This window comes from Hyperolius riggenbachi, chromosome 8, assembly GCF_040937935.1.
Source record: "Hyperolius riggenbachi isolate aHypRig1 chromosome 8, aHypRig1.pri, whole genome shotgun sequence".
Lineage (NCBI taxonomy): Eukaryota > Metazoa > Chordata > Amphibia > Anura > Hyperoliidae > Hyperolius > Hyperolius riggenbachi.
This window is the reverse complement of record NC_090653.1, coordinates 259,566,062-259,581,775: the sequence shown is the minus strand read 5'-3', so window position 1 is coordinate 259,581,775 and position 15,714 is coordinate 259,566,062. Positions and strand designations below refer to the sequence as shown.

The window sequence follows — 15,714 nt, the reverse complement described above, 5'->3', positions numbered from 1 at the left end:
AGTGTACTCAGTAAAGCACTGTAAAAAAGTGTTCTAGCTGGTGACTGTAGACAATCAAGTACAACTCCATGGACAATTTAAGAAACACTACTACATGTTAACTTGATGTTCATCTGTTGAGTTGTTGGAATGGAATTCTCGAATGTCATATGTTACTGCATCTTCTTACCAAAATTTCTTGAGTCTAAAACCTTGTTTTTTTCCTGTTCAGCATAAATACAAGTACCGTAAATGTAAAAAGAGTTTGAAAAGAACGCCTCCAACATGCCATTCACTAGCAACAACCCTCAGATTCCTCTATCGGATATCAAATTGCCCATAGATGACACCCCAGTCAAGATCCCATTGGACGAGCTTCCAGCAGGTGAGACGCAAAAAGAAGAAAAGGGAGGGGAATGTGGAAAGAGGCAGCGGGCCAATTTTAATTTACCACAGGGGGAAGATAAATGTGAACTGTTATACTCACAAAAATGTGCCACAGCAGTGGCCACACAGTAGGCAGGTGGGTAGGGCAAAATCCAGGGGAAAAATCTGCCTCACAATGCGGTAAAAAATTTCAGCGGCAAAATGAAATAAAATAGTTTAAAACAGTTTAAAATAGGAGGTAGATATGAACTTAAGCCATCTCAGGGGAAACACTCAATAGTGAGATAAATAATTAGCTTTAATATTCCAAAAAACAACTCTCATAGAATTCAACGCGTTTCTTAGGACTAGGTTCCCACTTCATCAGGCAAATATCAAGAGTAAAATCTAAAAAAGAGCCAAAAACTAGATCAGCACTTGAGTATTTTACCTGAGAGGAGGTAAGTTCATATCTACCTCCTTTTCCTTGTTTTAATCTGTCTTTAACTATTATATTTAATTTTGGCGCCTCTGAAACACAAGTGTCAGCAGCCGTGGCTGAAAGATACCAATCTCTCCTCCTCCTTCGTGTCTGCCAATGGTGACCTATGGCATTGCAGTATAATATTCTTCTGCTGACACACGGAGAGGTCCTGTCCTTTAGGATATTCTCACCGGTGCAGAATTACTCTTGTGGAGCACCATATGGCTGGGAAGGAACCAGGTCACCTCATCATAAAACACAAACATCTCCTCCGCTCTCAGACATCGGCTGTAAAAAAAAGATATATAATGTGCTAATATAGCACTATTATCAACAGTGAGGACAATTATTGATAGGGAATTATAGCTATGAACAATAATGGCAATTACACAGAGATAAGTGTATACTACTATATAACTATGCATTAAAACTGATATTACGATATCACTGATTTCCAACGTTTCTTTACAGTCCAAGAATAAATAAAAAAACATTAGCAATATGATATAGCAGAATGAATGCAATGCTACTATAATTATTAGTGTATACATGTGTTTATATATATATATATATATATATATATATATATATATATATATATATATATATATATATATATATATATATATATATTATATATATATACACACACATATATTGGTATATAAACAAGGATGGTATGATTGAAATAATATGAATATTAAAACTATATTAAACGTGTGTGTGTATATTTATATATACTGTATATATGTATATATATATATATATATATATATATATATATATATATCCCGATTATATGTATTATATTATATATTATTTAATATTTCATTATATATTTCATATTTAAATGTATAAATATTGATTAGTCAAGATTAAAACCTTATTGAACTGTAACTGATTTGCATATGATATTACAATATAATGTTCCAGTGATATAATACTGCCAATCGATTACAGTAAAATAAGATTGTGAGCTAAATTATATGATAGCCCTATGGAGTCCCTTACTTATTTTCCATACCTATTCATGTTATTGCACAACACAGCAAAAGAAAAATACAAAAGCCAGTGTGTACACAACTGTCACAAAGTTTTCGGTACAGCTTTCTAAAATCATGTGACTTTCCCATAATTCCCCACTGCATGGAAATCAGATTAACGAATGGTGTGGGGGACATGGTTGTTAATAGTTATTTATATACTCTGATAAAGCTACAACTTTGGATCTACAATTATAAATCTTACATCTTAATATCTCTCTGTAGACCCTGTTTACGAACTGCCACATGGGGTGTCAGAAGAAGACCCCTGGGCCCTGCCGGAACTTCAAGCTGCTGGCCCTTCCTGGAAAGGTGGGTCATTACAACAGTTTCAGTTCATACTTGAGCAGCATGCCATAACATGCCATAAAGACTGGCTAATCTGAGCGATCTTCTTTCTAGAGCTAAATAATAAGCAGAGGGTGAAACGAGTTGTGATGGCTGTGGTCAAGACTTGTCTACTGCTTGGGTTCCTCTACCTCTTCATCTGTTCCTTGGATGTTCTGAGCTCAGCCTTCCAGCTGGTTGGAAGTAAGTAAGCCATGAAACAATGGCTCCACTAAAATGGTAAAGCAATATATTAATCCCGCCATGAATGGGTATCTGAGGCATTTGTGATAACCGAAATACTCACTCTTAAGGTGCCCATACATCACTCGATACTGTGGCCTGATTGATCTTCCTATTCAATCATTTTATTGAATCTGAAGAGAATTAGTGCTGCAGCATAGACACCCGATCGATCTTGCAATCAATTTTTGGCCAAAATCGTTTTAAAGGATCAATTAGACATGCTGGAAAATCTTGGTTGCAAAGGCTCAATCGAGGGCACAGTGGTAATGGTGTTCGATATCACTTAAAGTAGTACTGTAGGGGGGTAGGGGGAAGAAGAGTTGAACTTACCCGGGGCTTCTAATGGTCCCCTGCAGACGTCCTGTGCCCACACAGCCTCTCATCAATACTCTGGTCCCCGCCGCCGGTTCACCACTGTGCCTGCACGGCCGTGTCCTCGTTCCCGCTGACGTCACCAGGAGCGTACTGCGCAGGTGCAGACCGTACTGATCATCGGTGAGTGGCTGCGTGGGTACCGGACAGCTTCGAGGGACCATTAGAAGCCCCAGATAAGTGCAACTCTTTTTCCCCCTACCCCCCTACAGTACTCCTTTAACAATCAATGGACTTTGACAGACCCAAAAGCGTAAAATGTACCCCCCCCCACACACACACACACACACACACACGTGCCCAAGTGCAGTGTTTTAACCTATTAGCAACTTCAATAGAGTTATCTCGGGTGAGATAAGTGCACTGCTTTTGCCCTCAGTCGGCAGAACTTGTTGTGCTGTAAATTCTTGGAATGCTTTAATCTTAATGCTTTAATCTCTCTCTACTAGCAGAGAATATAGAAACTAAAAACAGAAGTCCTCTGCTATTGGCTCACACTGCCCCTAGTGACAAGTGGCCATAAATACACATTTACAGCAGTACTAATTAGAAGCAGGGAAATGCAACAAATAATAAATAAAAAATGTGCTAAAATAAATTGGCCTGGAGCACTTGCAGGCCTCTAAACAAATTGGCTGCTAAAGGGTTAAAGTCTCACTGGAGACCTGTCCTCCTTCGGTCTTCAGTGTCACCGCATGCACCGGTACTATGCTGAAATCTATAAATCTATTGAAAATTACTGGACAGTGTATGGGCAGGCACCAGATCCCTCTCTGATCAGATTCAATCAAAGAGGGATCTATCTAATGGTCGATCTGGCCATACATTGATTGAGTATGGCCAGCTTTAAATAATTATTTTCATTAAAATTACAAAAAATTACAGAGCACCTTACACAAAGTACTGAACAATTCACATTGTTGTTTCTCAGGCTTACAACCCCCATCACTTTCTATGGTCATTTTTTACCAGAATGTCTTGTGGATGTGGGTAAGGGCCACAGTCCTCCAAGGAATTATACACAAATGTGGAGAGAACATAGGAACTCCATACAGATGGGCTCCTGTCCTGAGTGGGAATCGAGCTAGCTCTCTAATGTTGCAAGGCAAGAGTGCTACATGAAAAAGGTGTATGACTTTTGCAGCTTTCAAAGTACACCAAATATAATGCAGAGGAGCAGCACAAAGGTCAGGCAGACAGGCACCATGTTAAGGTGGCCACACACCATACAATTTTTTAAATATCTGTTCAATGTAAGAATTGCAATCAATTTTTCTAACTGATTGTAACATTTCAAAAATCTGACCAATGTACCACACACGCATGTTCAATTTTTCCCCAATTATGATAAAAATGATTGGAAACTCTGTCAAAATTGCTAGGGTGTGTATATTAATAAATTGACAATCTAACACACACCATACAATCTTTAGAGAAATTGAAGAAAAATATCTGGCATTCCGGATTGATAAAAATCAAAGAAAACAGGGATCGGATTTTTCGGTCGAATGAAAAAAAGCCTTTGATTTTTTCGGGAGATCCGATCGTTTTTATCGAATTGCCGTAAAATCGGATCATTTTATTGTATCGTGTGTGACCACCTTTAGACAGCTTCATTAAGGGAATTCATTTGACACTTGACAAAAGATTGCGATTGTAGCACAATGAACTGATAAGCAGACCATCATCCCAGACAGGTAAGACTTCCCTTTAACAAGTCAAGAACGGTTTCCATCTTGCTGAGTTGATGTTGTGTTATAGGGTTAGTTCATAAGCAAATCATGCTTAGAATGAAGTTCTGACAGATCAATGAATCACTTTAAACTCTTCAAGTTGATTTCATGTCATCTCCTTCATCATCGAAATGCATTTCACATTAAAATCTTCATCCATTTTGTTCTCCTTTCCAGGTAAACTTACTGGCGACATCTTCAGTGATAATGACGTCCTGGCTAACCCAATTGCTGGCCTGGTCATTGGTGTCCTGGTAACAGTCTTGGTGCAGAGCTCCAGTACATCATCTTCCATCATCGTCAGCATGGTATCCTCTGGAAGTAAGCATCCTTTCCCAATTGTAGGCCACAGAAACTGGCCAGAGAGACAATTCAGTTGGATTCAACTCTACTGCAATGCAGTGAGCCTGATTAACTGTTGTTCTCCAGGACTAGCTTAGAGAATTTAAGGAATCCAACATACCTGGCTTAGAGATTGTAAAAACTAGTGGATGAAGCATTTTGCAGGCTTTACCTGGGTCAAGGTTGACCACGGAAGGAAATTCCGAAAAATGTTAGTGAAGTAGAAATTGTGAAACAACACTATTTAAGTACGGTAACTTTCAGCCATTACTGAAAGAACTCAATCAATCCCTCCTCCTCATTTGCTTAGTCAAGTTCAACTCTTTGTGCCCATATATACTTTTCACACCAAATGTGCCTGTCAATCACTGCTTCTTTCAGCTGTTGCATAGGCATGTTTGTAGCTTCACATATGCTGTCTACCCATCTTAGCCTCTGCCTTCTTCTTCTCCTTTTGCTCTCAATTTTTCCAAGCATCAAGGATTTCTCCAAAGAATCCAGTCTTCTCAATATGTGACCAAAGTATCTTAGTTTTAATAGCATTAGCAATGCTTCTAACGAACACTCTGGCCTTATTTCTTTATGTATTGACTGGTTAGATCTACTAATAGTTCATGGAACTCTCAGTAGCTTTCTCCACACCCACATTTTAAAAAGCTTCACTGTTTCTATGCATGACCTTATTTATAGTCCAACTTTAACAGCCATATGTTACTACTGGGAGACCATAGCTTTAACCATCCTGATCTTTGCTGGTAAAGTGAGCTATCTATCCTTTAGTATGTTGTCCAAATTTTCCACAGCTTTCCAGTGTCGCTATCTTAATCTCATGGCTAAGGCTGCAGTCACCATTTGCAGAGATCTTCGATCCCAGGAAGATTAAATCTATTACAATTTCTATTTTTTCCCCAACTGTTTGCAGATGGTTCATTGGAGCAGATGACATGACTTTAGTTTTCTTGATGTTAAGCAATAGACTAGCTTTGGCACTTTCTTGTTTAAAATTCATGACTCGGCTCTTCAATTCTTCCTCAGTTTCAGCCATCAGAGTGGTATTATCGACATATCTCAGATTGTTAAAGGGACTCCAAGCAGTGATTAAAATAAAATCTGAACTTACCAGTGAATTTCTACAGCCCACCGTGGCGGCCGGCGTGATGACGACTAACGTCATCTTTCAGGAAGAGGGAGTCCGACACTCGGTCCCTGTGTTGCCAGCTGCCATTTCTGCGGAGGGACCGGGAGAGGAGCCAGAAGGACGCCGAGGGACCTCCCGACCTACGGTGGGCTGGAGAAAGCCCCAGGTAAGTTCAGATTTTGTTTTTAACCACTGCTCGGAGTCCCTTTAATATTCCTGCTGGCTATTTTAATTCCAGCATGTGACTCACCCAGCTCAACCACTACTTAACTTTTCTTTTTAACAATCCTCATATTTGGTCAGCTCTGACCCAGTTGAGGGCTACAAAGGTTTAATCCAAAAGCAGACAAGTGTTTAAATACTCCAAGCTCGACTTGCACAATTCCCTTTTTAGACTTTAGCAAATAAAGCTTAATGACTGAAACTAGAATTTTTAGACTTTATCAAATAAAGCTCAATGACTGAAACTAGAATGGTACCCCAAATTATTAAAATTTGTTTGCCTTTTTTGGAGGTGGAGCAGGTCCCAGGTTCATTCCCTCACTAGATATCTGTGATGCTCCTGGGGTCAATATCAATCCCTGACCCAACTGTTGAGTTTCCTGTGTTACAGCTTTAAATACAAACTAGTTGCATATTTTTGGTGGTTTGCTTCATCAGAATGTAATCAAAAACACTTGCCTTTTCCCTTTTTGTTAGTACTGAATGTGAAGGCCTCTATCCCCATAATTATGGGGGTGAATGTTGGAACGTCAGTGACCAGTACCTTGGTATCTCTAGCACAGTCAGGAGATCGCAACGAGTTTCGAAGGTAAACTATATTTATGCGTCACCTTAAAATGTAAAATTCGATGAACAGGTTACCATTTTTTTACCTCTGCTTTCCTCCCCCTTTGCAAGATGTAAATACGGTATACTACATGAGATACACCAAACACATCCGAATATCTTTTTATGTGGCTCAGTTAAACTTGATGTGGGAGTGTCCTGAATTCTCTCCAGTTCTTTACACCCATTCTTATAAAAATCTGTCCCCATTTCTAGGCTCCCAGTTAGTGATAATCGGATATCTGCTAATTTAGATTGCACAAAATTTAGCATAATTTTTCCTAATTATAGCCATACATAGTTTTTTGATTTGGACTTACAATTGATTTTGCGTAATCCATTAATAATTTTGCATGATTTTCTCATAATTTCATGCCAGCTTTAGCGGTTAATTGCAAAGCCTCCATTTATGATGACCAAAACTGTTATGTATGTTAAGCAAAATAGTCGGAACAATTTTTCAAAAAGTTCAAAAACCATTTTTCTTAAGCATGTTAAAAATCAATAAAAAAAAAAACTAAGAATCTTAAAAAAAAAAAAAAAACTACAACTTTTTTTGAAAAATTCTTTATTTATCTTGTTCCATCTATTCTCCTTAACATACATAGCTTGTAACATTTTGGTGATGATAGCATGTATGGGAGCTTTCCTATTAACCACTTAATTTAGCATAAAATTATGATTCCTGATTACAAGTGAAATTATAATTTTTGGAGAAATTTTGCCTTACGTGTTTCCATCGTAATTACAAATCACAATGCAAAATTAAATTATGAGAAATTTGTGCTACTCACAGCTGAATGTGTGAGGTTTGTTGTCATTACCATTGACTTTTTAGAGGAAAACAAATGTCCAGAGTTGAATGTAAAGATGTGAATTGATTGGTTGTAGGGCCTTTGGTGGTTCCGCTGTGCATGGAATGTTCAACTGGATGACGGTCATTATCCTCCTCCCTATCGAGCTGGGAACAGGATATCTCTACCACCTCTCAAACGTTATCATCAAGAGCTTCAACATCCATGCAGGAGGCCAGGCCCCCGATATCCTGAAGGTCATCACCCGACCCTTCACCGATCTCATTATTAAGGTAAAGAGACTAGGCACCTTATAATCTACAAACCCATGAGTGAGGAGTTTATGAATGAGATATATATAGCGCACAGGAAGAGGCATTTCCTTCTATAAGGTTCCAGGAGAGACACAAGTGTGCCCAAACAGATTTTGGGCTCAATTCACTAAGACTTGTTTGGAAAAAAATGTATGTGAGGTAAATTATCAGACAACTTCTTGACAGTTCATAAAGATTTATCTCATGATATTTCATTCTGTATTTGATAGATTATTGCAGTTCAGGGAAAGTGGAAGCCAGATCGATACATAAAGCATTTTTTATTGTACTGACAAGTAAAGCAAGTCCAAGCTGTATAAAATGAACATACAACTTTTATCAGCTTAACCTGCTCTAGATCCTTGTCACCTATATTTCAAAACTTCACTGGCAGATCAGGGGCATAGATATGCATCATTGTTTGTTCGCGCTTGGCACGCGTGCCCCCGTCGCCGTCCCGCCAGTCCGCAATCAGTGGATGGGAACATATGTTCCCAAAGCTGATCAAAGTGCCTGTAGTGAATGATGACCAGCATCAGTGAGATGCCTGTGGTCATTCACAAAAAAACACACATTACTTGTCAGTACACAGGCAACGGTGCGGGGGCACATCTAGTGGACAGAAAGTAAAAATACATGTAAAATACATTAAAGTAAATTAAAATATGAATCCCCCGTTATTATGAACCACTTGAGGACCACAGGTTTACACTCCCCGACCCCCCCCCCCCCCTTCCCCAGTGACCAGGTGATTTTTCACAATTCAGCACTGTGCAGCTGTAACAGTTCGCTGAAGGGCCATATAACTTAGCACACAAATGACTCTTACCTCCTTTTCTTGTGACTAGGAGGCCTTTCTTTTGGTGGTCTCTGATCGCTGCTGCGATCATTAGTTTTTTTTTTATATAAAAAACTTCCTGAGTGGTATGCCCGACACTGTATACTAGTGTTGGGCGAACATCTAGATGTTCGGGTTCGGGCCGAACAGGCCGAACATGGCCGCGATGTTCGGGTGTTCGACCCGAACTCCCAACATAATGGAAGTCAATGGGGACCCGAACTTTTGTGCTTTGTAAAGCCTCCTTACATGCTACATACCCCAAATTTACAGGGTATGTGCACCTTGGGAGTGGGTACAAGAGGAAACATTTTTTTAGCAAAAAGAGCTTATAGTTTTTGAGAAAATCGATTTTAAAGTTTCAAAGGGAAAACTGTCTTTTAAATGCGGGAAATGTCTGTTTTCTTTGCACAGGTAACATGCTTTTTGTCGGCATGCAGTCATAAATGTAATACATATAAGAGGTTCCAGGAAAAGGGACCGGTAACGCTAACCCAGCAGCAGCACACGTGATGGAACAAGAGGAGGGTGGCGCAGGAGGAGAAGGCCACGCTTTGAGACACAACAACCCAGGCCTTGCATGAGGACAAGAAGCGTGCGGATAGCAATTTGCATTTTGTCGCCATGCAGTCATAAATGTAATACAGATGAGAGGTTCAATAAACAGGGACCGGAAACGCTAACCCATCACAGATGTTCATTGTTCATGTTACTTGGTTGGGGTCCGGGAGTGTTGCGTAGTCGTTTCCAATCCAGGATTGATTCATTTTAATTTGAGTCAGACGGTCTGCATTTTCTGTGGAGAGGCGGATACGCCGCCGATCTGTGATGATGCCTCCGGCAGCACTGAAACAGCGTTCCGACATAACGCTGGCTGCCGGGCAAGCCAGCACCTCTATTGCGTACATTGCCAGTTTGTGCCAGGTGTCTAGCTTCGATACCCAATAGTTGAAGGGTGCAGATGGATTGTTCAACACAGCTACGCCATCTGACATGTAGTCCTTGACCATCTTCTCCAGGCGATCGGTGTTGGAGGTGGATCTGCATGCTTGCTGTTCTGTGTGCTGCTGCATGGGTGTCAGAAAATTTTCCCACTCCAAGGACACTGCCGATACCATTCCCTTTTGGGCACTAGCTGCGGCTTGTGTTGTTTGCTGCCCTCCTGGTCGTCCTGGGTTTGCGGAAGTCAGTCTGTCGGCGTACAACTGGCTAGAGGAGGGGGAGGATGTCAATCTCCTCTCTAAAGTCTCCACAAGGGCCTGCTGGTATTCTTCCATTTTGACCTGTCTGGCTCTTTCTTCAAGCAGTTTTGGAACATTGTGTTTGTACCGTGGATCCAGAAGGGTATAAACCCAGTAATTGGTGTTGTCCAGAATGCGCACAATGCGTGGGTCGCGTTCAATGCAGTCCTAGGCCGAAGAGGTCATAGCCTAGGGTCACAAAACCTGTTTATTGGGCAATTTCAATGGTGGCGAGTCTGACGTACATAAATCGCAGCAATGGCCGTTAGCAACGTCTGAATCTCACGAAATGTCTCATGCAGGTAGAAGACATATTGTTAGACTTGGGCTCCAAAGATGGGTTCCCTACATCTCTGCAAACCAGAGTTACAGGGGTCCAAAATTGGTAAAATCCCCCATAGGATTTCATTGGCTCCCTATTTCACTTTCCAAAATCTCACATCTTTTCAAAGGGCAATGGCTCAGCACTACCAAATTTTCTAGCATTGTAGGGACCCTTAGGGGGAACATGACTGGTGAGTTTCGGGCCCCTAGGCCGAAGAGGTCATAGCCTAGGGTCACAAAAACCTGTTTATTGGGGCTATTTCAATGGTAGTGATGGTGACGTACATAAATCGCAGCAATGGCCATTAGCAAAGTCTGAATCTGACGAAATGTCTCATGCAGGTAGAAGACATATTGTTAGACTTGGATTCCAAAGATGGGGTCCCTACATCTCTGCAAACCAGAGTTACAGGGGTCCAAAATTGGTAAAATCCCCCATAGGATTTCATTGGCTCCCTATTTCACTTTCCAAAATCTCACATCTTTTCAAAGGGCAATGGCTCAGCAGTACCAAATTTTCTAGCATTGTAGGGACCCTTAGGGGGAACATGACTGGTGAGTTTCGGGCCCCTAGGCCGAAGAGGTCATAGCCTAGGGTCACAAAAACCTGTTTATTGGGGCTATTTCAATGGTAGTGATGGTGACGTACATAAATCGCAGCAATGGCCGTTAGCAAAGTCTGAATCTCACGAAATGTCTCATGCAGGTAGAAGACATATTGTTAGACTTGGATTCCAAAGATGGGGTCCCTACATCTCTGCAAACCAGAGTTACAGGGGTCCAAAATTGGTAAAATCCCCCATAGGATTTCATTGCCTCCCTATTTCACTTTCCAAAATCTCACATCTTTTCAAAGGGCAATGGCTCAGCAGTACCAAATTTTCTAGCATTGTAGGGACCCTTAGGGGGAACATGACTGGTGAGTTTCGGGCCCCTAGGCCGAAGAGGTCATAGCCTAGGGTCACAAAAACCTGTTTATTGGGGCTATTTCAATGGTAGTGATGGTGGCGTACATAAATCTCAGCCATGGCCGTTAGCAACGTCTGAATCTCACGAAATGTCTCATGCAGGTAGAAGACATATTGTTAGACTTAGATTCCAAAGATGGGGTCCCTACATCTCTGCAAACCAGAGTTACAGGGGTCCAAAATTGGTAAAATCCCCCATAGGCTTTCATTGGGCCTCCTATTTACCGTTCCAAAATCTCACACCATTTCAAAGGGCAATGGCTCAGCAGTGGCAAAACTCACCAGTCATGATCCCCCTAAGGGTCCCTACAATGCTAGAAAATTTGGTACTGCTGAGCCATTGCCCTTTGAAAAGATGTGAGATTTTGGAAAGTGAAATAGGGAGCCAATGAAATCCTATGGGGGATTTTACCAATTTTGGACCCCTGTAACTCTGGTTTGCAGAGATGTAGGGACCCCATCTTTGGAATCCAAGTCTAACAATATGTCTTCTACCTGCATGAGACATTTCGTGAGATTCAGACTTTGCTAACGGCCATTGCTGCGATTTATGTACGTCACCATCACTACCATTGAAATAGCCCCAATAAACAGGTTTTTGTGACCCTAGGCTATGACCTCTTCGGCCTAGGGGCCCGAAACTCACCAGTCATGTTCCCCCTAAGGGTCCCTACAATGCTAGAAAATTTGGTACTGCTGAGCCATTGCCCTTTGAAAAGATGTGAGATTTTGGAAAGTGAAATAGGGAGCCAATGAAATCCTATGGGGGATTTTACCAATTTTGGACCCCTGTAACTCTGGTTTGCAGAGATGTAGGGACCCCATCTTTGGAATCCAAGTCTAACAATATGTCTTCTACCTGCATGAGACATTTCGTGAGATTCAGACTTTGCTAACGGCCATTGCTGCGATTTATGTACGTCACCATCACTACCATTGAAATAGCCCCAATAAACAGGTTTTTGTGACCCTAGGCTATGACCTCTTCGGCCTAGGGGCCCGAAACTCACCAGTCATGTTCCCCCTAAGGGTCCCTACAATGCTAGAAAATTTGGTACTGCTGAGCCATTGCCCTTTGAAAAGATGTGAGATTTTGGAAAGTGAAATAGGGAGCCAATGAAATCCTATGGGGGATTTTACCAATTTTGGACCCCTGTAACTCTGGTTTGCAGAGATGTAGGGACCCCATCTTTGGAATCCAAGTCTAACAATATGTCTTCTACCTGCATGAGACATTTCGTGAGATTCAGACTTTGCTAACGGCCATTGCTGCGATTTATGTACGTCACCATCACTACCATTGAAATAGCCCCAATAAACAGGTTTTTGTGACCCTAGGCTATGACCTCTTCGGCCTAGGGGCCCGAAACTCACCAGTCATGTTCCCCCTAAGGGTCCCTACAATGCTAGAAAATTTGGTAGTGCTGAGCCATTGCCCTTTGAAAAGATGTGAGATTTTGGAAAGTGAAATAGGGAGCCAATGAAATCCTATGGGGGTTTTTACCAATTTTGGACCCCTGTAACTCTGGTTTGCAGAGATGTAGGGAACCCATCTTTGGAGCCCAAGTCTAACAATATGTCTTCTACCTGCATGAGACATTTCGTGAGATTCAGACGTTGCTAACGGCCATTGCTGCGATTTATGTACGTCAGACTCGCCACCATTGAAATTGCCCAATAAACAGGTTTTGTGACCCTAGGCTATGACCTCTTCGGCCTAGGACTGCATTGAACGCGACCCACGCATTGTGCGCATTCTGGACAACACCAATTACTGGGTTTATACCCTTCTGGATCCACGGTACAAACACAATGTTCCAAAACTGCTTGAAGAAAGAGCCAGACAGGTCAAAATGGAAGAATACCAGCAGGCCCTTGTGGAGACTTTAGAGAGGAGATTGACATCCTCCCCCTCCTCTAGCCAGTTGTACGCCGACAGACTGACTTCCGCAAACCCAGGACGACCAGGAGGGCAGCAAACAACACAAGCCGCAGCTAGTGCCCAAAAGGGAATGGTATCGGCAGTGTCCTTGGAGTGGGAAAATTTTCTGACACCCATGCAGCAGCACACAGAACAGCAAGCGTGCAGATCCACCTCCAACACCGATCGCCTGGAGAAGATGGTCAAGGACTACATGTCAGATGGCGTAGCTGTGTTGAACAATCCATCTGCACCCTTCAACTATTGGGTATCGAAGCTAGACACCTGGCACAAACTGGCAATGTACGCAATAGAGGTGCTGGCTTGCCCGGCAGCCAGCGTTATGTCGGAACGCTGTTTCAGTGCTGCCGGAGGCATCATCACAGATCGGCGGCGTATCCGCCTCTCCACAGAAAATGCAGACCGTCTGACTCAAATTAAAATGAATCAATCCTGGATTGGAAACGACTACGCAACACTCCCGGACCCCAACCAAGTAACATGAACAATGAACATCTGTGATGGGTTAGCGTTTCCGGTCCCTGTTTATTGAACCTCTCATCTGTATTACATTTATGACTGCATGGCGACAAAATGCAAATTGCTATCCGCACGCTTCTTGTCCTCATGCAAGGCCTGGGTTGTTGTGTCTCAAAGCGTGGCCTTCTCCTCCTGCGCCACCCTCCTCTTGTTCCATCACGTGTGCTGCTGCTGGGTTAGCGTTACCGGTCCCTTTTCCTGGAACCTCTTATATGTATTACATTTATGACTGCATGGCGACAAAAAGCATGTTACCTGTGCAAAGAAAACAGACATTTCCCGCATTTAAAAGACAGTTTTCCCTTTGAAACTTTAAAATCGATTTTCTCAAAAACTATAAGCTCTTTTTGCTAAAAAAAAATTTCCTCTTGTACCCACTCCCAAGGTGCACATACCCTGTAAATTTGGGGTATGTAGCATGTAAGGAGGCTTTACAAAGCACGAAAGTTCGGGTCCCCATTGACTTCCATTATGTTCGGAGTTCGGCCATGTTCGGCCCGAACCCGAACATCTAGATGTTCGCCCAACACTACACGTGACCCGTTCGGCCAATCACAGCGCTAGCCGAACGTTCGGGTAACGTTCGGCCATGCGCTCTTAGTTCGGCCATATGGCCGAACAGTTTGGCCGAACACCATCAGGTGTTCGGCCGAACCCGAACATCACCCGAACAGGGTGATGTTCTGCAGAACCCGAACAGTGGCGAACACTGTTCGCCCAACACTACTGTATACCAGGCACAGCGCTCGCTAGCATCAGGAGTCCCCAAGAATGAATCTAATAGATTTAATGCTTGCAAAAGGTTTAGCTAGCACTAGCCTAGCTAGTATAGGTTGCCAGCACCTCCCGATTGCCTCTGTTCCCCCCGATCTAGCCGTTTATACATTACCAAGCCTGGTTCCAGAGATCAGCACAGCCTCCCCGCACAGCTCTGGTCTTCTCTATGGGGAGGATCGCGCATGCGCATTCCCTGCTAATCCCTGCCCACCACTCTTGAAGCCAATCGCCGTTAGGTAGTCCTGGGGCTGCCACCCTTCTGCCGCGATCGGGAGGGGGTTAACCATTTCCACCCCCTTCACCATAGTAACCAAAATAAAGCACATGTAACAAAATAAAGTGACAGCATTTAAATAAATAGATAGCTACCTTAGGGACTTTTTTTAATATATTAGTCATGAGGGTATACTGCATGTTATTTTTGCAAATAAGGGCTTATAATTAGGGATATAGTATTAAAAATATACCTTTATTTCCAAATAAAATATTGTCACCATACATTGTACCAGCAACATAATTTAAATGTTGTAATAACCAGGACAAATTGGCAAATCAAATGAGTGGGATTTATCTACAGTAGCACATTTTAGTTGTAAACTATAATGGCTGAAATCTGACAAGTTTGCAACATGCGGTAATATTTTGTAAATTGAGCCCATTGTATTAACCTCCTGAGCGGTATGGACGAGCTCAGCTCGTCCATCACCGCCGGAGGCTGCCGCTCAGGCCCTGCTGGGCCGATTTTTATCAAATAAAGTGCAGCACACGCAGCCGGCACTTTGCCAGCCGCGTGTGCTGCCTGATCGCCGCCGCTCTGCGGCGATTCGCCGCGAGCAGCGGCGAAAGAGGGCCCCCCTAGCCGCCTGAGCCCTGCGCAGCCGGAACAAAAAGTTCCGGCCAGCGCTAAGGGCTGGATCGGAGGCGGCTGACGTCAGGACGTCGGCTGACGTCCATGACGTCACTCCGCTCGTCGCCATGGCGACGATCTAAGCAAAACAAGGAAGGCCGCTCATTGCGGCCTTCCTTGTTTATTATGGGCGCCGGAGGCGATCGGAAGAACGCCTCCGGAGCGCCCTCTAGTGGGCTTTCATGCAGCCAACTTTCAGTTGGCTGCATGAAATAGTTTTTTTTTAATTAAA

At 42.6% G+C, this 15,714-nt stretch overlaps 1 protein-coding gene across 1 annotated transcript in view; it reads left to right on the top strand.

Moving 5' to 3' along the window:
- The first annotated feature begins 223 nt into the window (after window positions 1-223).
- Window positions 224-15,714, top strand: part of SLC34A3 (solute carrier family 34 member 3) — a 33,448-nt gene continuing 17,957 nt past the window's right edge. Inside the window, exons 1-6 of the mRNA XM_068249867.1 lie at window positions 224-364; window positions 2,098-2,184; window positions 2,275-2,403; window positions 4,728-4,871; window positions 6,730-6,841; window positions 7,750-7,945. Coding sequence (XP_068105968.1) covers window positions 265-364; window positions 2,098-2,184; window positions 2,275-2,403; window positions 4,728-4,871; window positions 6,730-6,841; window positions 7,750-7,945 — 768 coding nt within the window. The 5' untranslated portion in view covers window positions 224-264. The remainder of the gene's footprint in view (window positions 365-2,097; window positions 2,185-2,274; window positions 2,404-4,727; window positions 4,872-6,729; window positions 6,842-7,749; window positions 7,946-15,714) is intronic.